The sequence below is a fragment of the Vitis vinifera genome, chromosome 11, assembly GCF_030704535.1.
Source record: "Vitis vinifera cultivar Pinot Noir 40024 chromosome 11, ASM3070453v1".
Classification (NCBI taxonomy): domain Eukaryota; kingdom Viridiplantae; phylum Streptophyta; class Magnoliopsida; order Vitales; family Vitaceae; genus Vitis; species Vitis vinifera.
This window is the reverse complement of record NC_081815.1, coordinates 19,162,480-19,189,357: the sequence shown is the minus strand read 5'-3', so window position 1 is coordinate 19,189,357 and position 26,878 is coordinate 19,162,480. Positions and strand designations below refer to the sequence as shown.

Sequence of the window (26,878 nt, the reverse complement as noted above, 5' to 3'; positions counted from 1 at the left end):
CACATCATTCAGAACTTGAGGATAGCAGGCAAAAAAAATATAGGGATTTCAAAAAGATTAAATTGGGGATTCCAAGAATAACAAGAAATTATAATTTTTTATAAAAAGAAATTCTCAATCCCAAAACTAAAATCAAATGAAAAACTTGTGGCTTGAAAGGTTAGGAGAGTCTTGGTTAAAGACTAGCAGAAGGCCAACAACATAGGCAATGAATTGAATTTGAGAGAGAGAGAACCAAAGTTATCATTCTGTTTATATTCAAAGTTTCTACATGCAAACTCATGATATTAGCTGTATATGGAATTTTTGTTGGTCATCTTTCATATCAAGCAAACACCTTTTGCATACCATTTCTGTATCAATCTCATTAATTTAGACAGGCATAAAAAAAGAATATGGTTAAAGTAGAAAAAACACAAGCAGGACACGAGGAAAGTGATTAGCTGTGAATAAGATAACCAAGATATGAAAAAAGTGATTAGAATGTGAATACAATCAGTCTGATCTATGAGCATCCTGATTTACAATCAGCCTAATCTATGAGCACCTTCCTTGGTCTACCCAACCTTATTTCAAACTGTGATCGGGGTATAAACAATATGATATACTAAACTACACTTTTAGCAATCTTGAATTTCCGGCTTCATATAGGTCTATTGAAAAACAGTTTTTACAAATATTTTTTTACTCTTTAAAGTAAGAACAATGAGATTTTATTTTATTTTTTGTGTGTGTTTTAAGAAACAGTGGAGGAAAATATTTTAAAGGCTTTTGTATTGGACATAAAAGCAAGATATCTTCACTAAAGTACTGTTCCAATATAGAAGTGCACAGTTTGAAAATAATGACAACTGTTTTTAAAAACCGTTGACTAGACAATCTCTTGAGAACTGTTTTGAAAAAACATTAACATTGCCAAATGGGGCATATATTTCTTTCTTGTAGGTTAGTGTAATGCAACTGATCATCACATTGTTGTTTGGTTGACAAAGTAAGAGGATGGCATTTTTGTGAAGGCATGCTTGCCTGATACATATCAAATTTGTTGAGAAAGCAGCCCTATAAAACTTGGTAACTGATGGGAAGGTGGAAGAAGCAATGCTGCAGAAGTGTGTGAATGGTGTTTTATTCTGTAACTGAGCAGAAAATCAGGCAGTTCAATGCGTGACTGCACTGCCACAACCTGTGTTCATCAAAATGGAATGATCAGCAATCCTCATGAATGATGGAATCACTGTTCTTTTCCAAAACTTTGTATATCTTCACCCTCTATATAAGTTCTAGCTCATAGAGCTCAATCAAATATCGATTCAATGGCTGCTTTCTGTTCTTTTAGACGCGGTTTAGCAGGCCTACAAGTGTCTTTAATCATCAGCTTCTTGGCTGCTGCCTCAGCAGGTAACTTCTACCAAGACTTTGATATCACTTGGGGGGATGGGCGTGCTAAGATACTCAACAATGGGGAGCTTCTTACTCTCTCTCTTGACAAGGCCTCCGGCTCGGGTTTTCAGTCCAAGAATGAGTATCTGTTTGGGAAGATTGCTATGCAGATCAAGTTAGTCCCTGGAAACTCTGCTGGCACTGTAACTGCCTATTACGTAAGCCCTCCTCCCTTGTGTCCAGTTTTAATTTCTTGAAGGCTAGACGTGATATTTAGTTCTCTATGTGTGAATGTGTGGATGGTTTCAGTTGTCTTCAAAAGAGTGGGAGACTCATGATGAAATAGACTTTGAATTCTTGGGGAACCTCAGTGGTGATCCTTACATTCTTCACACCAATGTGTACATCCAAGGCCAGGGAAAAAGAGAGAAGCAATTCTACCTCTGGTTCGACCCAACTGCTGATTTCCACAACTACTCCATCCTCTGGAATCCACAATGCGTGGTGTGAGTAGAAACCGGGATACTTTCAGCATTTTCGCTTTCCTTTTGCATGATCCAAATCGATCTAAATCAATGTACTGGCTTGTTTTCTGTCCATTTCAGCTTCTGGGTTGATGGCATCCCCATCAGGGAGTTCAAGAACTTGGAGTCAGCTGGTGTTCTCTTCCCAAAGAGCCAGCCCATGCGGATATACTCCAGTTTATGGAATGCAGATGACTGGGCAACAAGAGGAGGCCTTGTCAAAACTAACTGGAGCCAAGCTCCTTTCGTGGCTTCCTATAGGAGCTTCAATGCTGATGCTTGTATATTGTATTCTGGAACATCTTCTTGCAGTTGGGACTCTCCTCCATGGCTCTCACAAGTGCTTGATTCCACAGACCAGCAGAAGATGAAATGGGTCGAGGACAACTACATGATTTACAACTACTGCACTGATGCAGAGCGGTTCTCCCAGGGCCTTCCTACAGAATGCATGGTAACTTAAAAGCCGACCCATGGTTTTATTCTTTCCTTGTTCCTCATCTTAGTTTCCACTAAAAAACTCCACAAAAATCAGTGTTACAATGTATATATATATATAGACAATATATATATATATAATAAAATATCAGAAATGAATACATTGTTGTGTGATGTTTGGCATTTTTCTTTCTTTTTTCTTGCTCTTAATTCAGTGCAAATAATAAGAAGTAAACTGCATTTGAAGCCATGAGAATCACCTGCCTTTTTCGGGCTGTAACTCGGCTTGTGCTATCAGTGTTTGTTTGTTGTCTGATTGTTGCGCTTGCAATTACCAACTGGCAGCGATGGTGGCTTGGAGAGGTGCTATTTGTCTTTCTCTCCCCTGTTGGCATTTAGGATCTTTCACATTATGACAAATGGCTGAGGGAAGCTGTGGTCCAGCACATTGTTACTGAAATGCCCTTTTGTGGTCTGGATCTTAAGCCAAAAGCTTTACTACAGTCAAAAGAAAATGATTGGAATTAAGTAATGATCAACACCAATTGATCACGACAAGCTTTTGTTAAGCTGTTAACAACTTAGATATACTGGAAAGGATTCCAAACCTGGTTGGGGGACAGGGCAGAGGTTAAAAGCAATGATATTTGCTGCTTACTTTTCTATTGTGATACCGTGTGATTGTGACGATTTCAAAAATATCAGAAGGAAGGTAGTTTTGGTTGTATTATGAGTACTGATGAAGGAGGCCCATTTGCAGATGGGGTTGCCACTGCCACCTGTATACAACTCATTTTTTGGCTCTCCAACTTTGAACCTTCCCAGCAGTAACCCCTCTCTCTCCACCATTAGTATAAATCTGAGCTGAGAGTGATCAATTTCAATTCACTGAAATCAAACTTCTCTTCAAACACCTCCTACCAACCATACAGCATATCCCTCAATGGCACCCATCTGTTCTTCTTCTTCAGCTGTTTCAACAGCCCTGCTAATGTCTGTAGTGGTGAGCTTCTTAATGGCTGCCTCAGCAGGTAACTTCTACCAAGACTTTGATATCACTTGGGGGGATGGACGTGGTAAGATACTCAACAATGGAGAGCTTCTCACTCTTTCCCTTGACAAGCCCTCTGGATCTGGTTTCCAGTCCAAGAATGAGTATCTCTTTGGCAAGATTGATATGCAGCTCAAACTGGTCCCTGGAAATTCTGCTGGCACTGTCACAGCCTACTATGTAAGTTCCCCATTCATATTAGTTGTTGCCCATCATCCTCCATTTGATGATATGTTCTCCTGATTAGTATGTAGTTCTCATTCATGTATGTGTGTAATTGCAGTTATCTTCACAAGGGCCAACCCATGATGAAATCGACTTTGAATTCCTGGGGAACCTCAGTGGGGACCCCTATATCCTCCACACTAATGTGTTCAGCCAAGGCAAGGGAAATAGAGAGCAGCAGTTCTACCTGTGGTTCGACCCAACTGCTGATTTCCACACCTATTCCATCCTCTGGAATCCCCAGCGCATTATGTAAGTACTATTATCCTAATCTCCAAAACTGCAATCTGGTTTATGTTTTTTGGGTTTTCGTATTGATTTGCTCATCTGGGGCATCTCTGTTTCAGCTTCTCTGTGGATGGCACCCCCATCAGAGAGTTCAAGAACTCTGAATCCATAGGTGTCCCATACCCGAAGAACCAGCCCATGAGGATATACTCCAGTCTCTGGAATGCCGATGACTGGGCAACAAGAGGCGGGCTTGTGAAGACAGACTGGAGCCAAGCACCATTCACAGCCTCCTACAGGAACTTCAATGCCAATGCTTGTTTGTGGTCCTCTGGATCATCTTCTTGCAGTTCAACCTCTCCATCTTCTACCTCCACCAATGGGGGATGGTACTCACAAGAGCTAGATTCCACAAGCCAAGAGAGAATGAAATGGGTGCAGAAGAATTACATGATCTACAATTACTGCGCAGACACAAAGAGATTCCCACAGGGCCTTCCTCCTGAATGCTCTGCCACCACCATGTCCTAGAGGGAACAGAACCTAAGGCCATTCACTTCGTTGTTTGCCTCTATAATTTCAAAATTATATTCTTTCATTCTTTATCGTTTTTGTTGCCATCAGAATTTCAGAAACACCACATTGTTGACAATGTAATACATGAATACAACAAAGATTACTTTCTCAATGAATGGCATGTATATCATTATCTCAACCTCAATGTTGAACCCCACAAAGTAACGAAGAGAGTGAAATCACAATACTATTGTTTCTACATTATATTTGGTTTTGAAAAATAATAAGGAAAATAAAAAATATGACCTCTTTTTCAACAGCTGCCCTCCTTTCCCTACCGAAATTAGTAAACATAATGTTGTCACCCAAGATTTAGGTATTATTTGGAAATTACTTTTTAAAATGGTTTTATGTTTCCATGATAAAAAAAAATAAAAATAAAAAAAGAAGAGGAAAACATGTTTAACAACCAAATATTAAAAAAAGATAGTTTTATATTTCTAAAAATTGGTTTCAAATAATATCTTTTAATTATTTCAATTGTTTTGGCTTATTTTTCAAAAATTATTTTAAAAAATAATTATACAAATATAAATAATGATTAAAAATAAATTATTTTTAAAATATTGAAAGTTATAAAAAAAATATTTTAAATTCTCAAACAAATTTTTATTCTTTATAGAAGAGTTTTGAAAATCTATCCTTAAAACAGTTTTGAATAATGCTTAAATTGTGTTGATTTGTGACCTGTTGGTTTGACTTGAACCATATAAAAAGCTATTGGCAATTGTAACAATGTCAACGTCATCAAAATAATGGCTCAAGAAGTAAGATACTTAGGTGGTATTTTTTTTTTTTTTTTTTACTAAAAGTAATTTGTTTTCAAAATTTAGGTTGTTTGATTTTCTATTTTTTCATAACTTATTATAAACATTTTACTAAATAAAAAATATGTAGTTTTTTTTAAATAAAAAAAATAATATATTGATTTTTTTTTAATTTTTAATACTTAATAAAAATAAAATACTATAAAAATAAATAATTTAATATTTAACATTATTAAGTATTAAGATTCTATTTAAAATTAAGTAAAAAAACAAACACCGCATTAGTATAAGATATTCTAACATTGTCCAAAAGAAATATCGTAACCAGTTGGTTTAAGCCTTCAAGCACATGGCCCACCCCTTGATCCATGAGTTTTAAAATTTAAACTCTAAGCCAACCCATCACAATTAAAAATTAGTTGAGCAGAGGGCAGTGAGTAGTTCTTTTCAGGAAACCAAGTAGATGGTGGTTTCATCGAAGCACAGAGCTTTTGGGCTGTTACTGGCTCCTACTATTATGACTTTATTTGTGGGCTTGGTGATTCTTTTTCGGATACAACTGGAGATGAAAAATAATAATGAGAGACACGGTTTCAAGGGTTTGATTCGCTTTTGTTTTTTACTCAGTGGCGGTGGTGGCTTTAGTTATGAGCGATGAATGGTGCTTGGGAAATGGGAAAGTGGATCTGCACTTTTCTCTTTTAAATCCATGCAAAATCCGCGTGAAAATGAACTGGGTTTTGCTATTTGATGACAACTGTTGTCTTTACATCTTCAACCGTGTACAGCTGCTGACTGAACCTTCTTCTCGATCTCCTTCCACTTTCCCCCACGACACCTACTATAAAACCCCCACATACCCACGCCATTCTCTTCACTTCCACGCTCAAAACTACTTCCATTTCTCGTCTCTAAATTCACATTCAATGGCTTCTCCTTCTACTTGGAATCTTTCACCAAAGTTGTTCTTGGTCTCTCTTCTGCTCGGTTCCTTTGTGGTTGCTTCTGTTGGTAACTTGTACCAGGATTTTGAAATCACTTGGGGTGATGGCCGTGCCAAGATACTCAACAATGGAGAGCTTCTCACTCTCTCCCTTGACAAAACCTCTGGCTCTGGCTTCCAGTCCAAGAATGAGTATCTGTTTGGAAAGATTGATATGCAGCTGAAGCTTGTGCCTGGTAACTCAGCTGGCACTGTCACTGCCTACTATGTAAGCCTCCTCTTTACCAAGTGCTTTTCCATCAAATGCTTTCTTGGTTTCATCTTCTCCTGACTCACAAATCACCATTCTGGTTTGTGTAATTGCAGCTATCTTCACAAGGGCCAACCCATGATGAGATAGACTTCGAATTCTTGGGGAATCTCAGTGGTGATCCATACATTCTTCACACTAATGTGTTCAGCCAGGGCAAGGGCAACAGAGAGCAGCAATTCTACCTCTGGTTTGACCCAACTGCTGATTTCCACACCTATTCCATCCTTTGGAACCCCCAGCGGATTATGTAAGTAGTACAGTAATTAATCCCCAATAGTGAAATCTGGTTTATGTTTTTTTTTTTTTTTTGGTTTCTTAATTGGCTCAATCATCTGGGGTATCTCTGTTTCAGCTTCTCAGTGGACGGCACCCCCATCAGAGAGTTCAAGAACTCTGAGTCCATAGGTGTTTCATATCCCAAGAACCAGCCCATGAGGATATACTCCAGCCTCTGGAATGCTGATGACTGGGCAACAAGAGGTGGGCTGGTCAAGACAGACTGGAGCCAAGCCCCCTTCACTGCTTCCTATAGGAACTTCAATGCAGATGCTTGCATTTGGTCTTCTGGAGCATCTTCTTGCAGTTCAACTACTCCCTCTTCTACCTCCACCAGTGGTCAGTGGTACTCACAAGAGCTAGATTCCACAAGCCAAGAGAGAATGAAATGGGTACAGAAGAATTACATGATCTACAATTACTGCACAGATACAAAGCGATTCCCACAAGGCCTTCCTCCTGAATGCACTGCCACCACCTTGTCTTAGAAGGAATGGAACCTAAGCCCATTCAATCAGATAGTTTGCTTTTGAAATTTTCTTCATTTCTATTCTTTCATTCTTTATCATTTTAGTTGCTATTACAACAGCAGAAATATTATATTGTTTACATTGTAATATATGGCACAATACAAATAATAAAATATTCTTTACGAATGACAAAGAAAAGAAAATTGTTGAAAATAACTGAGGAGATGAACCATTGTCAATGTAACTTCTAGCCCTTTCTCTGTTTCTGCTTGTTCTTTAACTTCTGACAGATATGGATTGGGCCTTACACCAAATTTAAAGAGTAAATAATCTTAATTTCTTTCCACTTCAATCACAAACAGCAAGAAACTTCAGTTAAGAGTCACCAAAACTATGCACTGAATCATTCAAAATGCTCCATGCATGATGAAGGCGGCAAACAAACAAATCAAAAATCACCAATGTTTCAAATTAACCTAAATGAAACCTTCTCCCCCAAATCCATGATCCCTATAGTTAATTGGCCATAAAAGCAATCATTTCCCTCACTGGCTTTTGAGTCTGATTCACTCTCTGATGAAAGATAGATTGATTATTAGTTACTATTACAAGAGATATGATTCATGAATACTAAGCCACCTGTGAATTTTGTAGTATGCTTTTTAAAACTTCAATAAGAACCCTATTCTTGAGACCAAGAAAAATTATCACCTGGTTCCATAAAATTTGAAGAAAACGGGAAAGAAAATACAAAGAAAAAGTAAAAGGAAAGAAAAAGTGAATAAAAATAAAAAAATAAATTAAAAGTTGATAAATTATTTTTTTGTTACTTCAAACTCATTTTATTTATTTTAACTCATCAATATAAAAATTAAATAATTTAAAAATATATAAGTTTTTAATTAGTTTTAATTATATTTGATTTTCTTTTATATTTTTTATAAGACAATCAAACATGAAAAAATTATTTTCCTTTACATTTTTTTTCTTTCCTTAGTATTTTCCAAAAACCAAACATAATCTTAATAAATTGTTGATTTACTTATAAATGAATAATTTATTAATTTATTGATAAATAAATATTTATTAATTTATAAAAAATATTATATTTGTATCATATAGTACTTGTACATAATGACTTATAAATCTAAAAACAATAGATATAATAAAAAGTTAATACTCTAAAATATAAAAGATGGTAGTTAATTATAAAAGATAGCAATATTCTAAAAAAAAAAAAAAAGATGTAGTGTCAAAACTTAAAGTGTATGTTTGATAATATTTTTAAATATTATTTCTAATTTAAAAGTATTTTTGAAAAAAATAAAATATTTGATAAAATTTAGAAATCACTTTTAAAAAATTAAAAAATCATTTTCATGTGATTTTCCCAAAAAGTACTTTTAGAAAGAACGTTTCCAATAAAAGCACTTCGAAAGACGGTGGGCTGTTTTTTATTACAACTGGGCATGATGATGGCTTGGGCAGGTGCTACTTATCTTTCTCTCCCTGTTTTGGCATTTAGGATTTCTAGACATAGAAAGACAGTGGGTGGAGTGATGTATGTAGGAAGCTCTGGTCCAGCACATTTTTACACTGGAGAGCTGTTTTTTGTTGAACTGTTTGATATATTGGAAACGGACAAAAGCAATTTTGGGGGGAGGTGGGGGAGGTGGGGGGGAGACAGGTAGACGCGGCAGAAGTTAAAAACTATGGTACTTCCTGAATACTTTTCTATTGCAAAACCGTGTGATTCTGATGATTTAAAAAGTATTAGGGGGGAGGTGGAAGCCCATTTGTAGATATGGTTGTCACTGCCATCTGTATACAACTCATTCTTTGTTCTCCCACTTTGAACCTTCCCAGCAGTACCCTCTCAATCTCACTATATCTCTCCCACCAAGTATAAATTGGAGCTCTGAGAGATCAATTTCAAGTCACTAAATTCAAACTTCTTCTCTTCAAACACCTCTGACCAACCATACAGCGTATCCGCCAATGGCACCCATCTATTCTTCTTTTTCAGTTGTTTCAACAGCCCTGCTAATCTCTGTAGTGGCGAGCTTCTTAATGGCTGCCTCAGCAGGTAACTTCTACCAAGACTTTGACATCACTTGGGGAGACGGGCGTGCTAAGATACTCAACAATGGAGAGCTTCTCACTCTTTCCCTTGACAAGACCTCTGGATCTGGTTTCCAGTCCAAGAACGAGTATCTGTTTGGCAAGATTGATATGCAGCTCAAACTTGTTCCTGGAAACTCTGCTGGCACTGTCACTGCCTATTATGTAAGCCCGCCTTTCATAGTACTTGTTGCACATCATCCTCCATTTGATGACAATTTGTTCTCCTGATTAGTATATAGTTCTTATTTATGTATGTGTGTATTTGCAGTTATCTTCACAAGGGCCAACCCATGATGAAATCGACTTCGAATTCCTGGGCAATCTCAGTGGTGATCCATACATTCTTCACACTAATGTGTTCAGCCAAGGCAAGGGAAACAGAGAACAGCAGTTCTACCTTTGGTTTGACCCAACTGCTGATTTCCATACCTATTCCATACTTTGGAATCCCCAGCGGATTATGTAAGTGCTATTATTCTAATCTCCAATACTGCAATCTGGTTTATGTTTTTTGGGTTTTTGTATTGATTTACTCATCTGGGGTATCTCTGTTTCAGCTTCTCTGTGGATGGCACCCCCATCAGGGAGTTCAAGAACTCTGAGTCAATCGGTGTTTCATACCCAAAGAACCAGCCCATGAGGATATACTCCAGTCTCTGGAATGCAGATGACTGGGCAACAAGAGGTGGGCTTGTCAAGACAGACTGGAGCCAAGCTCCCTTCACTGCTTCCTATAGGAACTTCAATGCAGATGCTTGCATCTGGTCTTCTGGAGCTTCTTCTTGCAGTTCAAATACTCCCACTTCTACCTCCACCAATACAGAGTGGTACTCACAAGAGCTTGATTCCACAAGCCAAGAGAGAATGAAATGGGTGCAGAAGAATTACATGATCTACAATTACTGCTCTGACACCAAGCGATTCCCACAGGGCCTTCCTCCTGAATGCACTACCACCACCATGTCATAGAGGAAACACAACCTTAAGGCCATTCACTTCATTGTTTGCTTCTGTAATTTCAAAATTCAATTCTTTCATTCTTAATCATTTTAATCGCCATTAGAAGAACAGAAATACCACATTGTTTACATTGTATATATACATACAATAAAAGATCACTTTCTCCATAAATGGCATGTAACAGTGTGTCAACCTCATATCATGGATCCTTTCAAAGTACTAGACAAAGAACAGAAGGTACATTGAAAAGGATTTCCTTTAGTACAAACCAGAAGCAGCTACAGTAGAATCCACTTAAACATTAATCTATTAATAATGCATATTTAAGTGATTCTAAAAAACGTTTTAGTATTTCTAACACTTAAATAATAATAAATTTTAGATGTTAAAAATATTAAAAGAGTTTTCTAAATATCAGGATTTCTGAATACATATATGGCGGTCAAAGAGATTTTAAAAGTCTTATCCATAATTAAAAAAATTATATATTTGGTTAAAAGATTTTAAATACTTTTGAAATTGGAATAATAACCTAAAATGACCCATTTTGGATATTATTACCCTTCCTTTTTCCTAAAAAATGGCATCTCTCTCATTCCCTTCCCACAGAGCCAGCCTATGGGGATATACTCCAGTTTATGGATTGCAGATGACTGGGCAACAAGAGGGGGGCCTTGTCAAGACTCACTGGAGCCAAGCTCCTTTCACGGCTTCCTTTAGGAGCTTGAATGCTGATGCTTGTATATTGTATTCTGGAACATCTTCTTGCAGTTGGGACTCTCCTCCATGGCTCTCACAAGTGCTTGATTTCAAGGACCAGCAGAAGATGAAATGGGTTGAGGACAACTACATGATTTACAACTACTGCGCTGATACAGGGCGGTTCCCCCAGGGCCTTCCTACAGAATGCACAGTAACTTAAAAGGCGTTCGACGCATGGTACTATTCTTTCCTTGTTCCCCATCTTAGTTTCCACTGAAAAACATGAGAGAAATCAGTGTTACAATGTAAAATAAATAGACAATATATATAATAAAAGATCAGAAATAAATACATTGATATGTGATGTCTGGCATTTTTCTCTCTTTTCTTGCTCTTAACCCATAGCAAATAATAAGTAAACTGCATTTGAAGCCATGAGAATCACATGCCTTTTTCGGGCTGTAACTCGGCTTGTGCTATCAGTGTTTGTTTGTTGTCTGACTGATGCACTTGGAACTACCAACTGGCAATGATGGTGGCTTGGGCAGGTGCTATTTGTCTCTCTCCCTGTTTTTTGGCATTCAGGAGATTAGAATCCTTCACACTAGGAAAAATGGCCGAAAGAAGCAGTGGTCCAGCACATTTTTACACTGAAATGCCCTTTTTGTGGTCTGGATCTTAAGCCAAAGGCTTTACTACAGTAAAAAGAAAATGATTGGAATCAAGTAATGATCAACGTCAAATGATCAGGATAAGCTTTTGTGAGCTTTTAACTACTTTGATATACTGGAAAGGACTCCAGACCTGGTTAAGGGGCGCGGCAGAAGTTAAAAGCAAGGATATTTGCTGAGTACTTTTGGATTGCGATACCATATTACCACGTTATTGTGATGATTTTAAAAATATCACTTAAGGCAATTTTGGTTGTATTAATTATTATGAGTACTTATGCCACTGCCAGCTGTATGCAACTCATTTTTTGGCTCTCTAACTTCGAACCATCCCGACAGTAACCCCTCTCTCTCCACCATTAGAATAAATGTGAGCTGAGAGAGATCAATTTTAATTCACTGAAATCAAACTCTTATCTTCAAACACCTCCTACCAACCATACAGCATATCCCTCAATGGCCCTGCTAATCTCTGTAGCAGTGAGCTTCTTAATGGCTGCCACAGCAGGTAACTTCAACCAAGACTTTGACATCACTTGGGAGAATGGGCGTGCTAAGATACTCAACAATGGAGAGCTACTCACTCTTTCCCTTGACAAGACATCTGGATCTGGTTTCCAGTCCAAGAATGAGCATCTGTTTGGGAAGATTGACATGAAGCTCAAACCTGTTCCTGGAAATTCTGCTGGCACTGTCACTGCCTATTATGTAAGCCTGTCTTTTTTCATATTACTTGTTCTCCTTATTAGTATGTAGTTCTCATTCATGTATGTGTGTAATTAATTGCAGTTATCTTCACAAGGGCCAACCCATAATGAAATCGACTTCGATTTCCTGGGGATCCTCAGTGGGGATTCATACATCCTCCACTCTAATCTCTCTCTCTCTCTCTCTCTCTCTCTCTCTCTCTCTCTCTCAGTGAGTTTGTTGTTTTGGGCAAAATAGTCTTATTATTATTAATTTAAGTTGAAGCCACAATATTATGAATATCAATTAAGCGAACAATGGAAACATGTGCACTACACTCCATCAAAGGTAATATTACCAAGTTATATGAAGATAATGTTACATGCATTGCATAGATTAAAGAATGATGCATTAAAGGTGATAAAATTAAGCATATATCACCCAAGTTTTTTTATATTCATCAACTCCAAAAGAATAATGAAAATTGTTGTTTAATGAGTAAGATCAAGTGACTATTTAGTAGATTTATTCACAAAGGCATTATCAATTACAATACTCAAGAAGCTGATTGGAATACGTCGACTCAAAAATCTTTATGTTGAGCTATTAAAGAAAATATAATCATGTCAAAGGGGAAGCTAATTGATAAGAAAATCATTACACTATATTCTTTTTCCCTTCATCTAGGATTTGTCCCATTGGGTTTTACTAACAGGGTTTTTAACGAGACAATTGCAGTAGTCCAAAAGAATATTATACTCTTTTTCCTTCACTAAAATTTTTTCCATATGGTTTTTCCTAGTAAAGTTTTAATAAGGCATACTCTTATGATCATTTGTAATAATGTATATTTCTTTGTGACTCCCTATAAGAGGGAAGATCTCTAATGAAAATTCATTCCGTTTTCTTTTATTCCACTTTTTTTTAGTATTTATGTTTATTCTCTCTTCTTTTCTTTGATTTTCTCATTCTTTTATTTTATGACATAAATATATTTGTTAAAATATTTAAAATTTATATTAAAGAAGAAGAAGTTTAAAAGCTATTTCTAAATTTAAAACATCAAAGTCAATTTTAGTTTAACTTTTAATTTGATTTTTTTATTTTATCATAAATTTGAAAATATTTTTTAAACTTTCATATTTTAAAAAATTAATAATAACAAATTTTATGCAATTTACTAAACCAATAAAAGATTTTATCCTCAATTTCACTTTATTACACAACTTATCTAATTTTACTTTATAACTAAATATCATTAATTTCATAACAAAAATAAGAAAATAATTTAATTAAGATGACCCACTATAACTAATAACAAAAACAAAATTATAACACTTAAACTATCCCTAATATTTTCTTTATTCAATCATTGCATTTAAGATGGTCTTGCACCATGCAATAATAATTCTAAACCTTTCATATATTAATTATAAAATTCAGTTCATAAATATATTTACTTGCTGTAATAAAGAAATTATTAGTAGCACATGAGTTCATGGCATCTCTTTTAAATTAATCCTATTTTCCAGTTAATAATAATAATAATAATATGGAAAAATCTATATTAGGAACATGTAAAATACAAATTAATAATCCTTTTTTTATAAAAATAAATAAATAAAATAAAATAAAAATCCTACATCTAGGTTACTTCTCAAGATATTTACCTATCTAATTTTTTTTACTTTTATTTTGTTATTTTAAAATTTTGTTTCATCTTAAAACTATAATTAATAATTGTGATTTTAAAATAGAAATTGTCGGGGCGTACCTTTCAGTACACTGGACTTAATAATAATAATAATTATTATTATTATTATTAAAAAAAAATTAAAAAGAAAGTAATTTAGACCTGGAAAATGCTAAAAGGTAACTGCCGTTTTGGCATTGTTGTTAGTTTCCATTTATTGTCTCTTTCTCATGATTCTAGGAATATTTCACACATTACTTAATTCTCTTCCCTTTTTAAATCCAGATGACTTTCACATAACTTTTATTTCCTTTCCCATATTCTCCTAGATTCTCCCGAGAAAAAAACAAGAAAATCTCGTCAACTTTCAAGAAGCTTTTGGAATCTGCAAGTTTTTGGACTTGATATGTCGGACGATTATGAAACCCCGAGTCCTGATGGAACCCAGTTTCCGGATGGCTTGAGGGTCCTGGCGGTTGATGACAATATAGTTTGTCTGAAAATCCTCGTAACTTTGCTTGAGCAATGTCGGTACAAAGGTCAGTTTCTGATGCTTTCTTGATCGATATATAAAACCCTTGATCTTATATTCAAGAACGAGTTGTTTCAAGAAACCCCTTAAATTCATGGTTAGATTCTGTAAGAACTTATGGAAAAATTCATGGTTGGATATTGTCTTGATATGTTTAATTCTTGTGAAAAAAATTGAACTGGGTTGATGCAGTTACTGCTACAACGAAGGCTTGTGAAGCTCTGGAGATGTTGAGGGAGAACCGAGAAAATTTCGATATTGTGATCACCGACGTGAAGATGCCGGACATGGACGGATTCACGCTTCTGAAGATCATAGGACTCGAAATGGACATACCAGTAATCAGTAAGTAACCTTAGAAACCGGCCATTAATGATCATCTGTTTCTTGATGATGATTCTCCGACCATGGATTGATTCAGATATGGTGATTATTTTGAGTTGCAGTGACGTCTGTGAACGACGACAGAAGCACGGTCTTGAAGGGGATAAGGCATGGCGCCCGGGACTATCTGCTGAAGCCTGTGAGGGTGTTGGAGATCAAGAACATATGGCAGCATGTTGTAAGGAAAAATTTGTTTGATTCCGGTAAGCCTGGCGTCAAGGAGGAAAAAGCTATGGAGATGGAGAAAAGCAAGGAGAAAGGAGGAGGAGAAGAAGAAGAAGAAGAAGAAGATCATCCCAAGGAACATTCTTTTGAAGATGGATCTGTCCGGAAGAAACAGCGGCTTAATTGGACGTCTGAGCTCCATATCAAATTTCTCAACGCCATTCACCAGCTGGAAACAGCAGATAGTAGGTGTTTGATTTAAAAAGTAGTCGTTTCTCGTAATGTGGTTTAGGTCTAACTCAATCTTACATGCCTTTTGTATCTGCAGAGGCGGTTCCAAAGAAAATACTTGAAATCATGAACGAGCCAGGGCTTAGTAGGGAGAATGTTGCTAGCCATCTACAGGTGAATTCAACTTCAGTATTCGTCCTCCATTATTCGGGTTTTATTCGCATACATATAGTCTAATCTAATCTGCGATTTGGCTCATGTAGAAGTACAGAAAAATGCTGAGGAAGAATTGCGCTAAAGTGAGCCAACAAATGGATAATAGTAACCTTGATCCGAGTAGAAGGGGCCGGCGCCCATCACATGCTGCCATCTTTTCTGAAAGCCAAGGCTATGGTTCAAGAAACCCGGATAGCAGATGGGAAGTAAATGGTGATACTAAAGCTGAGAAGCCTTATACACCTAGCTCTTCCCTTATGTATGCAAAGCCCCTCCTGCAACCTGTGGAGAATCAAGATATGTTGTTCCAGCAGTGCCTGCAATCTCCTCAATTGGCTGTGTCTTCAAGGATGCATTTGCCTGGGCTTGGAGGGCTCCTCTCAGCTCCAGCGTGGCCGGGAAGACCACCTTGTCCTCTGCCACAGTTCAGTGGGCCAAAGGTTAAGACCTGTTTTCCAGGACAACAGCTGCCTGATGGCTCCATGGATGTTTCTCCGCAATTTCCTAATTATAGCACCAGCTCTGAGCCTTGCCCTTTGCCATTTCCCGAGCCCTCTTTCGCATTCGCTGATTTCTCTCCTTCACCTTATCAAACACTACCAGATGCTTCAACTGGAATGGAGACTGTCAATCCAAATTTCTCTCTAGGTAACTTCATGAGATCCTTCAATTTTCCCAATATGAATGTCATCTGCAGATGAGAAACTAGCTGTTCAGATTTCTTGCAACTGAATCATTGGTTTGTTGTTTCAGTTCAACATGAGGGAGGCCTGGTTAACTTCAATCGGGGGCAAACAACAGCAGGGTGTCCACTCAACATACAAGGTCCAAACATGGAGAGCTTAAACGTAAATAGCCAGATATTTATGCAGCATTGTCAGGAGAATTTAGACACAGAGAGTAGCATCCATCTCAACAGTTGTAGGTCCATGGATGATGACCTTAGCGCAATGGTGAAACAGGTATAACAAAGTCTTGTTAAGAACCACATTCCTCAGCTAGTTGCAGACAACAGTGTTTTGCAATAGTTCTTTAATGATCTGTTATACATAAGGATCTCTCCTTGATCTGAGTACTTTTATATTGCAGTTTAACTACAACGGCCCCGCCTAATTTGTGATCAAGCCCTTGCCTTTTCCTTGAAGCTGCCTTACAACTAATCACACCATACAAGGCTGATTTGCTGATTATTATTCAAGTGGGGATAAATCCCTTGTTAATAGTGATACAGAGCTAGCTGCTGATTTGAATTAAAGATTAGATAGAATTTTTTATTAGATTCAGTGGAACACTCTGTTTATTGTAGAGATTGTCATAGCCAATGGATCAGTGAGGATCATTTCATGTTCAGTCTCTTTCATTTTGCTTGCTTTCATTTTATCAGAACTTGCGAAATGATAGTATGCCATTCAATGAAACCCGGTCCAGAAACTACTAAATGTTGAATTCAAAGCAGGACTCATAGATGGTACTGGTACAAAACAGACCTTAAAGAGTACATGTTACTTGAAAACCAGAAAACTAGAGAGAAAGGAGGAGTTCACAACACAAAAAACATAAGCGTAGACACATAGTTAACCGAAAAAACTAGCAGAGAAGGAAGCAGATTTTTGCTTATCTGAATTAATCGATAGGCTTGCGAGCGAGAACAACTGAATTGATGACTTCATTAGTAGGATGGAAAATGGTGAGAACCTCAAATCCAAGCAAGTCCTCCTCCTCAACCACAGGGTACAGGAAAGCTCTAGCCCCTTTCGCGCTTCTCACAAGTAGAGTTCCCCCTTCCTTCATATACTTCCTCACATGCCCAAGAATCTTAACCTTCTCCTCCTTACTCATCCCCACCAGTGCTGCCAAAAAGATGCAGTCATACTCCCCAAGCTTGTCCCTAACTTCCATTATATCGCGAGTCTCAAACTTCACGCGCCTCTGCAGCTCAGCATCAGAGGCTACCAATTGGCGAGCCACAGCGTTAGCTGATTCATCCATATCAAAGTTGTCGAAACAGGTGGATTTCATGTGATGTGTGGCCATTATAAGGGTGGTAAGAGGCAGTGGACCAGAGCCAATGAAGGCCACCTTCTTGGGCTGCACAACCCCATTGTCACTAAGAATTCTGTACTCCAAGTTGGCCAGCTTAACATAATTCCCATAGTATGGAAACAGGTTGAGATTGTTGAGGGCTTGGGGGACATTTGTGAGGAAAGTTGAGAACTCAAGCTCAAGTAGGCCTTCAGCTCTGCCACAGAGAGTTATGAGGCTTTGGCGAATCAGCTGAATTTCTTCTGGTAAGGCTGTGATGTCTATGGATGATGGAGGGGTGCAGAGCTTCACAAGGTGGGTGAAGAGGCTGTTGACTTGCTTTGAAGGCCTCAGGGACTCAAGCTTGCAGATGTTGGCATGGATTTGTACAATGCGAGCTATGAGAAGCTCAGTGGAGACATTGGTTTTGAGGGAAGATTGCTGCAGAGAAGCCATGGTTTGAACAGAGACTAGGTATATAAGTTGCGTGAGGAGGTTGTGTGTTGGCCATGAGAAGGCTTTTCCACTATTTATAGATGTAAGTTCAAGTGATTAGAATTTTTCTTTTTTTAATATGCAATTATTTTAATATTGATGTTCATCACCTGAAAAAGGGAAGAAAAAAAAGAAGAAAAAGAAAAGAAAGAAGCTGATTTAGAGGTCAACCAAGGCATGGAGCTCCATGCAATGGGATTCAAATAGCAACATGTGTCAAAGAGGGTTTGATGAAAAAACAAATTTGATGTTGGCATAGGTTGATAATTTTAATTTGATAGCTTCATATTCTTTGTTGGTTCACATGAGCTTAAGTTTTTAGACCCTTTTCCAGCCTGAATTTGTTCATTTAGATTCTGAATTATTCTATTTCATTTTTATCGTCACTTAAAATTTAAATATCCTAAATTTAAATCTCATATAGAAGCCAATATAATTTCGTGTTGAGCATAAGGTCCCAAAAATCAAATCCATCTTTAAACCAAAAGAACTATGTATAATTTTTCGGGTTTTTGAATCATATCAAGTGTTTCTTATCACTTATCCCATCTTAATTTATCACCAATTTGCTCAATATAATTTTGGATCATATCATGGTATCCAAAAGTAACATTTCAATAACTTACTATCTATGACAACAAACTTAGTCTAACATTTATTTTTGTATCTTTTTTTTTTTTTGAATATTTATTTAACAATCTAAATTAACATCCTTATAATTTTGTGTAAATTTCATGAAAAGTTTATGTTCATGGGTGTCACTATACCATATCCATTATAGCACACAATCACCAAAGGAGGAAACCTAGCCAGATGGGCATTGGCACAAAGATTTGTTTGAAAGAAAAAACAAAGTGTAGTGTGTTGGGTGCGTGGCTTTGATTCTTTCCACACGAGGTGTGGTGGTGCCTTGGGTGAATAGATATAATGAGGTATGCAGATACTCTAGCTTGGGTCATGTTCACACCTTGATGTAGTGAGAGACGCATGCCTCATGCCTCCTTTCCTATTTCATATAGTCAAATGTTGGATCTCATTCTTTGTTTGTTTTTTTTTAAAAAAATTTTGTTGAATATTCAATTACATGGTCCCCAATTTTAATTTACTTTTCCTAGTTTTTCACTTCTAAAATTTTTGTCAACTTTTTTCTCATCATTTGAAAATTTTTCATATGAAAAGTGATGGATATCTAATCCGTTTAGAAAAAATATCAACTTCTTAAATTTCTTGTTTCAAACTTGTTTGTAAAAGCAACTGACCCTTGACCTTACACGAAAGGGTTACTTAAAAATTTATATGGCGTGTGAGAGCAAATTTACTAAAAAATAATAATAAATAAATAAAGTTTTTAAAAATTTTGACAACGATTTATACTATTTCAAATTTTCTTTTGTTAGTTTCATACCATTTCAAATTAGACATGTTTCTTTCTTTCTTTCTTTTTCTAAAGTTAGAAAATAGAATGGATCATTTTGGAAAATATTAAAAATGTCATTTTTTTTCATGTTTCAATATATATATATATATATATATATATATATATATATATATAAAAGAACAAGAAAAAAAAACATTTTTTTAGACGTGTGTCTTATTTTCATTTCAGCTACTAATTGGACCTGGGCTTCTCGAGGCTCAACACGCTATGTTTTCAAAATTAAAAAAGAAAGAAAGAAAAGGTCACTGCACCATGGAATTGGGCTTGTCCAGCCCTTGGAGCCCAATTCCATGGTGCAGTCACCATGGAATTGGGCCTAAGTTCTCAAGCTTTAGACTTGCATTGATTCAACATTCAGCCCACATGTGTAACAAATTTCAAATTTTCAACACATTTTATAAGTTTATAATTGATCTTCATAAGATTATAGACCTTCAATATCTTTTATATATGTTATTGAATTTTATAAAATTTATTCATATTTTTTATATATATTTGAACTCTATAATTGCATTTTATGGTGATCACCAAGAAGTAATCACCATCAATATATTTTATTTACTCTTTTAAATAAATTTATAACCCTAAAATTGATTATATATTTTAAAATTATTATAAGTAAATATATTATATGATTTTGAGCCAAAGACATTCCATACTTTAGGCAAGGACTTAGGCTATGTTTGGTTCTTAGAAAATATTAGGGAAAGAAAAAAAATGTTGAAGAAAATAATTTTCTCATATTTAATTTTCTTATAAAAATACAAAAGAAAGTTAAATATAATTAAAATTATTAAGATATTTGTATATTTTTAAATTATTTAATCTTTATATAGAAGAGTTAAATAAATAATAAAAAAAAGTTTGAAATAGTATATAAAAATTATTTATTTATTTTAAATCTATTTTTTATTTTCCTTCACTTTCTCTTTCTCTTTCCTTTTACTTTTCTTCTCTATTTTCTTTCCCTTACATTTTCCCTCAAACTTTTCAAGAATCAAATATAACCTTAGGGAATGTTTGATAAAGCTTAATACTTATTACTTAATGACTTAAGTTGACTTTAAATTAAATTATAATTAAGTTATTAACTTAAAACTTATTATTTAATTTTTATTTTTAAGTTATTTGATAAAATTAATTTAAAATATATTTTAAGTCATCAAATTTATATATTTATTCTCATAAATTATAATTAGGGCAAAGGAAGTTGAGTAAGAATGGAGGTCATGGAGTAGCAAATGAGATCCTTAAGGTAATTAGGATAAATAAGGGTAAAAAGGTAAAATAAAGATATAAACTTAAAAATAAGTTAATTGTTTTTACTTATTACTTAAAATTGTTTTTTACTCTAAATCATATCATTAATTTATTTTACTAAACATACTTAATTTAATTAATAACTTAAATTAAGTTATTAAATCACTTTAAAAGTTGGTTTACTAAAGACCCACTTAGATACATAAGAGACATAACACAGAACTAAAAATCTTTCCTTAAAAACATTAAAGTTTAACGCAATCTAAAAGGAAAAAAAAATAATAATAATATGGCTCTAATTTATTATGTATTAAAAAAAATCTCAATAATAGTTTTTGATAACACTTGGTCAAAAGTAATTTTATTTTTTATTTTTAGAATTTTAGAAACAAAATCATTTTTAAGAATTCAACTCTTGCCAACCATTTTCTCAATTAATCTTACATGAAAGCAATATACAAATTTAGATAATACTATGTTTACAATCTATTCTTTGTATATTCAAGTATTTTTCAAAACACTCTATAAAAAACACCTCAAATTTATTTTGAAAAATAATCATATTTTCAATTCTCAATCTATCTTCAATTCAAAATCCGTTAAACATAATTTTAAAATTTTAAAAATATTTTCTATTCCAAAAAATAGAAAATTATGTTTGTTAATAATTATCAAACACGATTGGTTTTTGTAACATGAAAAGATATAGGGTTATTTGACAACTATTTTTAAAAGCAATTTTCTATTCTTCAAAAAAAAAAAAAAAAATAGGAAAGCATGTTTAACAACCCAAAATTGTTTTGCGTTTTTTGTTCTTAAAAACAAAAAAATAAGGTATTTTTAGATAACATTTTTAATTTTTTTTTTGTTTTTTTATTTATTTTCCAAAGGTTGTTTTAAAAAAATAATTATGCAAAAGATGTAAAATGATTAAAAAAACATTAAGCATAAAAATTATTTTTGAAACATATTTAAAAATATTAAAAATAGATTAAAAACATTTGAAGTTTCAAACATATTTTTTCTTTACAAAATATCATATAACAGAAAACTATTATCAAAAATAATTTTTGTAGAACTATTTTTGAAAATAGTTATCAAACATGTCAATAATGTTTGATATAAATTGGCCATAAATGTTGAGTGGCTAATGACTATCCTCTTTGTTGACTAGGACCTTTTGTCTAGGATCAAAATTTGAGTCCCCTCCATTCCAATCAATAATATATGTTTACTTACCGGGAAAATATGAGGGTAAAAGATTAAAAAAATAAATAGTAGTAGAAAATGGAATGTATTAGATTATGTTTGGTTCCTTCAAGACTTGAGGAAAAATAGGAAAAAAAAAAAAAGAAAGGAAAAGTAGAAAAAAATAAAAAGTAAAGAAAAATAAAAATATATTTAAAGTGAATAAATTATTTTCATATGGTACTTCATATTCATTTCACTTATTTTAATTTTTCTATATAAGTGAGATCGCATAAGTTTCTAATTATTTTAATTATATTTATTTATTTATTTCATATTTTTATAATAAAACAATAATAAGAAAATCATTTTCCTTAAGTCATATTTAGTTCTTGAAAATTTCAAGAGAAAATGTAAAAAAAAAGAAAATAGAAGGAAAAAGTGGAAGGATAAAAAAACGAAAGAAAATAAATAAATAAAAAACGTATTGTGAACCCCGCATTTCGGCTCATGCACTTTCACTCGATGGTGAACTCACTTTCTACTTGAAAATGATTTATTATTTTATTATTATTATTATTATTATATGTTTTTTTTTTTAGAAAATGACTTGAAGTCGTCATTTATTTTTGTTTTATTTTTAAAGGATAAACAAAATAAGAAGAAAAAAAACTTTAAGTGTGACTCCTTATTTAGAAAAGGTGGTCTGTGAAAAACCAAATCAGGTTCGGAGGTCATGTTACTTATTAAGAAGGTACAGTAAAGACCGTAGCACCTTTCTAAGTCCCTAAAAATGGGTCTCTACCGATGAAATGAAGCACATATGACAATTGATTGATCAAACGCGGATACCAAGAAGTGATCATACACAGGGAGCCAAGATGTGCATGGAGAACAATCAAAGTGTGAGTGGGTACATACCTTAGCAGCAAGCCATTATGCGCTATTATGGAAACAATGTTAACTCAAGTATAAAATTATCAGGAAATGACCGAAACTAGAGGGTTGGAGGTAAGAGGATTGATGTGCGGCCAACACGGACAAGCGGCATGCAATCACACAGAGGAGAGCAGTCATGCAACATACAATCAAGCAAAGTATGAATATACCACTCATGTCCATATACAAGCTATGACAATCAAAATGAATAATGACAAATACAACATGCTCAAAGATGATCAAGATAATATCCAAGCCAGAGAATCAACACATCAAGTCAAATGATATACAACAGTAAGTCTATGCATGTGAAGTGAACAGAACAATCATGACAAAATCAAAGTCACTATGCTAAGACAAGCAAAATAATCAATCAATACAATCAACGTGTCAATGTCTCAAACGAATATAGCAATGAAGCATAGAAACATCGCTATATCAGAATCCTCAATCAACACAATTAGCATGTCAATGTCCCAAATGAATACAATAACCAAGCATGCGTCCAATGATACCAAGAGCTCTCAATGTGCAATCAAGAGATAGGTACCCACTGATCGACCCATCAAACGCCACATTTGCCTCATCTTAAGTTTAAGCTTAACCCTCTAGTTGATCCCTAATAGAGTCATCATTTTGTGGACCCTGTATTTCGGTTCATGCACTTCCACTCAATGGCAAACTCGTTTTCTACTTGAAAATGATTTATTATTTATTATTATTATTATATGTTTTTTTTTTAATTTTAGAAAAAAGACTTGGAGTCGCCACTTATTTTTGTTTTATTTTTAAAGGGTAAACAAAATAAGAAAGAAAACTCTAAGTATGACTCCTTATTTGGAAAATGTGGTCTGTGAAAAATCAAATCGGGCTCGGGGGTCAGGTTACTTATTAGGAAGGTATAGTAAAGACCATAACACCCCTCTAAGTCCCTAAAAATGGGTCTCTACTGATGAAATGAAGCACATATGACAATTGATTTATCAAACACATATACCAAGAAGTGATCATACACTTGGAGCCAAAACGTGCATGGAGAACGATCAAAGTGTGAGTGGGTGCGTACCTTAGCAGCAAGCCATTATGCGCTATTATGGAAACAATGTTAGTTCAAGTATAAAATTATCACATGCAAATCAAAGAACAAGACTAAGATTAAGCAACATTCATTAAATATAACAATCAACAATCAGAAGAGAAAACTCATAGGTAGGGCCCTTACCAAAACTCAATTTATCTAACATGAATTGGTCTCACAAATTTCATTATTTCGGAATTAAGAAAATTTATTCTTACTTATGTAAAATCAAGAGAAATGGAAGATTACTTGAGGATCGAAGTTTTGAAAATTAAATTATAGAAATTGGAAACTTGAAAATTATTTGAAGATGAAATTTTTCTTCAAAAAAAAAAATAAATAAAACAATAATGATAATAATAATAATAATAATAATAATAATAATAATAACGGTAATGATAATAATAATAAATAAATGTGAAAATTGGAATTTTGGGAATTGAAAATCAAATTCAGAAATTGAAAATTTGGAATTTTGAAAGTTGTGAATTAAATTTGGAAATCGGAATTTTAAAAATAGATAAATAAATAAATAAATAAATAAATAACGAAAATAATAATGATTAAGTAAATAAATGAGAAAATTCGAAATTTGGAAATTAATTTTGAAAATCGAAATTTCGAAGAATTATAAAATAAAAAATAAAAATAAAAGTTTTAGAAGTTAAATTTGAGAATCAGAATTTCAAAAAAAGATTATTTGAAAATGGAAATTTGAAGATTAAATCTAAGAAAAAAGAATTTTGAAGAATTATTTGAGAATTGAATTTTTGAATATTTGATTTGAAAGGAATGGAGTTTCAAAAATTTATTTGGAGGTGACATTTTAAAAATTAAATTCGGAATTATGGAATTTTTAGAAAATTAAATTTAAAATTTTGGATCTTGGAAAATTAAATTTAAAATTAGAACCTTAGAAAATTATTTCGAGGATTGAACTTTGAAGAATTAAATTTAAGAAATTGGAGTTTCAGAAAATTGAATTTAAGAATTGGAATTTTGGAAAATTATTTTTAAGAATTGGAATTTTAGAAATTAAATTCAAGAGAAATTGGGGTTTCGAAAATTTAAACTCAAAAATTAGAATTTTGGAAAATTATTTTAAAAAGTAAATTTAAGAATAGAATTTCGAAAAATTAAGTTTTAAGGATTGGAAACTTGAAAAATTAAACTTTGATATTAAGGTATGAAGAATAATAAAAAATAAATAAATAATGAGATATGGTCTTTTAGGTGGTGCAGAGACCATGGCCATGTAAGAGTGGGGCCCACACTCATCATTCCTTACCAACAACACAAAACTGAGTTTCTTTGTAGCCAAATATCCCGCCACTTGCTTAAAAACATAGCTATTCTGATCCGACTCGAGAGAACGCATCATACACTCACAAACCTTCACTCTCTCGTCCGTTAATTCCTTCCAGTCGGACCTCAACACCACTCCCGACATCTTCGACCTTGCCATCTGTCACGACCCAAATTCCGGGCGACCCAAAATTTGACCCGTGACCCCAGGTCAAAGGTTTGACCCTAAGGGTTCCTTTTATTCCACGTTGGCAGTCAACCAAAACACTTTGGATTTTTTTTTTATACATCCCACTAGAATTCTCATAAACCACAATATCCCAAAACTACTCAAAACAACAAGATTAAATAAATATTCATTATAGTTCAAAATAAAAGTTCACAATTAACACTTAATCAAAATAAAGCTTCATAACAAATCCATGAGTCATAATTACTAAAACAAATCCCAAAATCCAAACAAAAAACACAATAACAGAAAATGTCACGCTCCACTAGGCCGCTCCAGGAGCATCCTGAAGTCCTTCCTGCTCCACCTGTGGATCCTCAAGAGAGATATCTGCATCTAAAAAAGTGTAACAAGGAAGGGGTGAGCATTTCCACATTGCTTAGTAGGGTGCCTAACACCCAAGGGGTTAAGGGGATTACTAAGTTTCAAAGAATACGAAAAGAACACTTCAACACCACAGGACAATTCAACAATATCAATCAAACCACATAGTTTAATATATAATTTTATACACAATTTCACAATATTCAACAATTACATGAATGCACATGAACGTATGACACACAGTCATACAATGCACTATTGTTCTTGGGCTTTCACCGAAGGATAAGCGTCCGCACCCAAATACACTCCCCATTCGGAGTCTTCCCGGGGTAACTTTTGGGTCTTTCACCCTAAGGATCTCTCTCCCTTCTTAATTCGCTCCACACGGCTTTCACTTCTCATCACTATTTCTTTTCTTTTTTTTTTCCATTTCATACACTTTTCACAATCTTCATAATTTTATTTATTTTCCACATAACCATGATGAAAATGAATGCCACAATTCCAAGGTTCCTCAATAATTCAACAATTTCAACATTCCCCAATAATCCAATAAAATAATTTCACACATTAAAATTTCTGATAATATCCCAAATAAATATTCAAAAATTTGCATATCAAAAATCTTGAAATTTTACCATACTTACGGAATTTTTCAACCATTATAATAATTTCTAATATTCGAAATTAACTAACTTTCTATCATAAAAATTCCAAAAATTTTCTAACTAATGCCTAAAAATTCACCAATCACTATTTTTGAAATTTAGCCTTAATTTTGGAATTTTTCAACCCTTCCAATAATTTTTTTACAATTCAAAACAATTAATTATCAATCAAAATCAATTTCCCGCAATTACAAAAATTCCAAACAAATTCCAAATATTCTAGAAAAATTCATACAATCCCCATAATTCCTAATTAACTCATAATGACAATATTTACAATTTTTTTCAAGGGAAAAACATAAAAATTTAAGTTTTAGGGTTAGGGTCCCCTACCACATATCTAAGAATTCAGCCGCTAAAAATACGATTGGCCATC

The 26,878-nt window shown here is 34.1% G+C and overlaps 8 protein-coding genes across 9 annotated transcripts; 7 read left to right on the top strand and 1 right to left on the bottom strand.

Annotated features, from left to right (window-relative positions):
- Positions 1-1,289: 1,289 nt before the first annotated feature.
- On the top strand, positions 1,290-2,802 carry LOC100251376 (probable xyloglucan endotransglucosylase/hydrolase protein 23). Of its 2 annotated transcripts, none has more exons than XM_010658523.3 (4): positions 1,290-1,598; positions 1,690-1,886; positions 1,986-2,358; positions 2,688-2,802. In XM_010658523.3, the coding sequence occupies exons 1-4, from the start codon at positions 1,314-1,316 to the stop codon at positions 2,739-2,741; spliced, it is 909 nt and encodes a 302-aa protein (XP_010656825.2). In that variant the 5' UTR covers positions 1,290-1,313; the 3' UTR covers positions 2,742-2,802. The 2 variants fall into 2 exon arrangements, with proteins under 2 accessions (XP_010656825.2, XP_019078383.1); XM_019222838.2 differs by lacking the exon at positions 2,688-2,802 and adding an exon at positions 2,558-2,674.
- A 433-nt stretch (positions 2,803-3,235) lies between these two features.
- Positions 3,236-4,534, top strand: LOC100266747 (probable xyloglucan endotransglucosylase/hydrolase protein 23). The gene is made up of 3 exons (XM_002273706.5): positions 3,236-3,573; positions 3,677-3,870; positions 3,966-4,534. The coding sequence occupies exons 1-3, from the start codon at positions 3,286-3,288 to the stop codon at positions 4,375-4,377; spliced, it is 894 nt and encodes a 297-aa protein (XP_002273742.2). The 5' UTR covers positions 3,236-3,285; the 3' UTR covers positions 4,378-4,534.
- A 1,326-nt stretch (positions 4,535-5,860) lies between these two features.
- Positions 5,861-7,394, top strand: LOC100256520 (probable xyloglucan endotransglucosylase/hydrolase protein 23). The gene is made up of 3 exons (XM_002270146.5): positions 5,861-6,400; positions 6,499-6,692; positions 6,798-7,394. Exons 1-3 carry the CDS (start codon positions 5,918-5,920, stop codon positions 7,207-7,209), a joined length of 1,089 nt encoding a protein of 362 aa, XP_002270182.2. The 5' UTR covers positions 5,861-5,917; the 3' UTR covers positions 7,210-7,394.
- A 1,712-nt stretch (positions 7,395-9,106) lies between these two features.
- LOC100261619 (probable xyloglucan endotransglucosylase/hydrolase protein 23) lies at positions 9,107-10,446 on the top strand. Its single transcript, XM_010658524.3, has 3 exons — positions 9,107-9,477; positions 9,584-9,777; positions 9,873-10,446. The coding sequence occupies exons 1-3, from the start codon at positions 9,190-9,192 to the stop codon at positions 10,282-10,284; spliced, it is 894 nt and encodes a 297-aa protein (XP_010656826.1). The 5' UTR covers positions 9,107-9,189; the 3' UTR covers positions 10,285-10,446.
- A 275-nt stretch (positions 10,447-10,721) lies between these two features.
- Positions 10,722-11,286, top strand: LOC104880799 (probable xyloglucan endotransglucosylase/hydrolase protein 23). The gene has a single exon (XM_010658611.2). It carries the CDS (start codon positions 10,856-10,858, stop codon positions 11,195-11,197), a length of 342 nt encoding a protein of 113 aa, XP_010656913.1. The 5' UTR covers positions 10,722-10,855; the 3' UTR covers positions 11,198-11,286.
- Positions 11,287-12,029: 743 nt separating this feature from the next.
- Positions 12,030-12,593, top strand: LOC104880800 (xyloglucan endotransglucosylase protein 1). Its single transcript, XM_019222952.1, has 2 exons — positions 12,030-12,356; positions 12,438-12,593. Exons 1-2 carry the CDS (start codon positions 12,105-12,107, stop codon positions 12,591-12,593), a joined length of 408 nt encoding a protein of 135 aa, XP_019078497.1. The 5' UTR covers positions 12,030-12,104.
- Positions 12,594-14,219: 1,626 nt separating this feature from the next.
- LOC100266808 (two-component response regulator ORR22-like) lies at positions 14,220-16,906 on the top strand. The gene is made up of 7 exons (XM_010658613.2): positions 14,220-14,567; positions 14,753-14,905; positions 15,007-15,354; positions 15,438-15,514; positions 15,604-16,204; positions 16,310-16,518; positions 16,646-16,906. The coding sequence occupies exons 1-7, from the start codon at positions 14,435-14,437 to the stop codon at positions 16,667-16,669; spliced, it is 1,545 nt and encodes a 514-aa protein (XP_010656915.2). The 5' UTR covers positions 14,220-14,434; the 3' UTR covers positions 16,670-16,906.
- Positions 16,907-16,931: 25 nt separating this feature from the next.
- On the bottom strand, positions 16,932-18,173 carry LOC100244492 (nicotianamine synthase-like). The gene has a single exon (XM_002270055.5). It carries the CDS (start codon positions 18,032-18,034, stop codon positions 17,180-17,182), a length of 855 nt encoding a protein of 284 aa, XP_002270091.1. The 5' UTR covers positions 18,035-18,173; the 3' UTR covers positions 16,932-17,179.
- Positions 18,174-26,878: the final 8,705 nt, after the last annotated feature.

Coding starts and splice junctions, on each gene's coding strand:
- LOC100244492 (XM_002270055.5), bottom strand. CDS start 18,034: ATGGCTTCTCTGCAGCAATCTTCCCTCAAAACCAATGTCTCCACTGAG.
- LOC100266747 (XM_002273706.5), top strand. CDS start 3,286: ATGGCACCCATCTGTTCTTCTTCTTCAGCTGTTTCAACAGCCCTGCTA. Junction 3,574..3,676: donor GCACTGTCACAGCCTACTAT/GTAAGTTCCCCA, acceptor GTGTAATTGCAG/TTATCTTCACAAGGGCCAAC. Junction 3,871..3,965: donor TGGAATCCCCAGCGCATTAT/GTAAGTACTATT, acceptor TCTCTGTTTCAG/CTTCTCTGTGGATGGCACCC.
- LOC100256520 (XM_002270146.5), top strand. CDS start 5,918: ATGAACTGGGTTTTGCTATTTGATGACAACTGTTGTCTTTACATCTTC. Junction 6,401..6,498: donor GCACTGTCACTGCCTACTAT/GTAAGCCTCCTC, acceptor GTGTAATTGCAG/CTATCTTCACAAGGGCCAAC. Junction 6,693..6,797: donor TGGAACCCCCAGCGGATTAT/GTAAGTAGTACA, acceptor TCTCTGTTTCAG/CTTCTCAGTGGACGGCACCC.
- LOC104880800 (XM_019222952.1), top strand. CDS start 12,105: ATGGCCCTGCTAATCTCTGTAGCAGTGAGCTTCTTAATGGCTGCCACA. Junction 12,357..12,437: donor GCACTGTCACTGCCTATTAT/GTAAGCCTGTCT, acceptor AATTAATTGCAG/TTATCTTCACAAGGGCCAAC.
- LOC100266808 (XM_010658613.2), top strand. CDS start 14,435: ATGTCGGACGATTATGAAACCCCGAGTCCTGATGGAACCCAGTTTCCG. Junction 14,906..15,006: donor AATGGACATACCAGTAATCA/GTAAGTAACCTT, acceptor TTTGAGTTGCAG/TGACGTCTGTGAACGACGAC. Junction 15,515..15,603: donor ATGTTGCTAGCCATCTACAG/GTGAATTCAACT, acceptor TGGCTCATGTAG/AAGTACAGAAAAATGCTGAG.
- LOC100261619 (XM_010658524.3), top strand. CDS start 9,190: ATGGCACCCATCTATTCTTCTTTTTCAGTTGTTTCAACAGCCCTGCTA. Junction 9,478..9,583: donor GCACTGTCACTGCCTATTAT/GTAAGCCCGCCT, acceptor GTGTATTTGCAG/TTATCTTCACAAGGGCCAAC. Junction 9,778..9,872: donor TGGAATCCCCAGCGGATTAT/GTAAGTGCTATT, acceptor TCTCTGTTTCAG/CTTCTCTGTGGATGGCACCC.
- LOC100251376 (XM_010658523.3), top strand. CDS start 1,314: ATGGCTGCTTTCTGTTCTTTTAGACGCGGTTTAGCAGGCCTACAAGTG. Junction 1,599..1,689: donor GCACTGTAACTGCCTATTAC/GTAAGCCCTCCT, acceptor GGATGGTTTCAG/TTGTCTTCAAAAGAGTGGGA. Junction 1,887..1,985: donor TGGAATCCACAATGCGTGGT/GTGAGTAGAAAC, acceptor TGTCCATTTCAG/CTTCTGGGTTGATGGCATCC.
- LOC104880799 (XM_010658611.2), top strand. CDS start 10,856: ATGGCATCTCTCTCATTCCCTTCCCACAGAGCCAGCCTATGGGGATAT.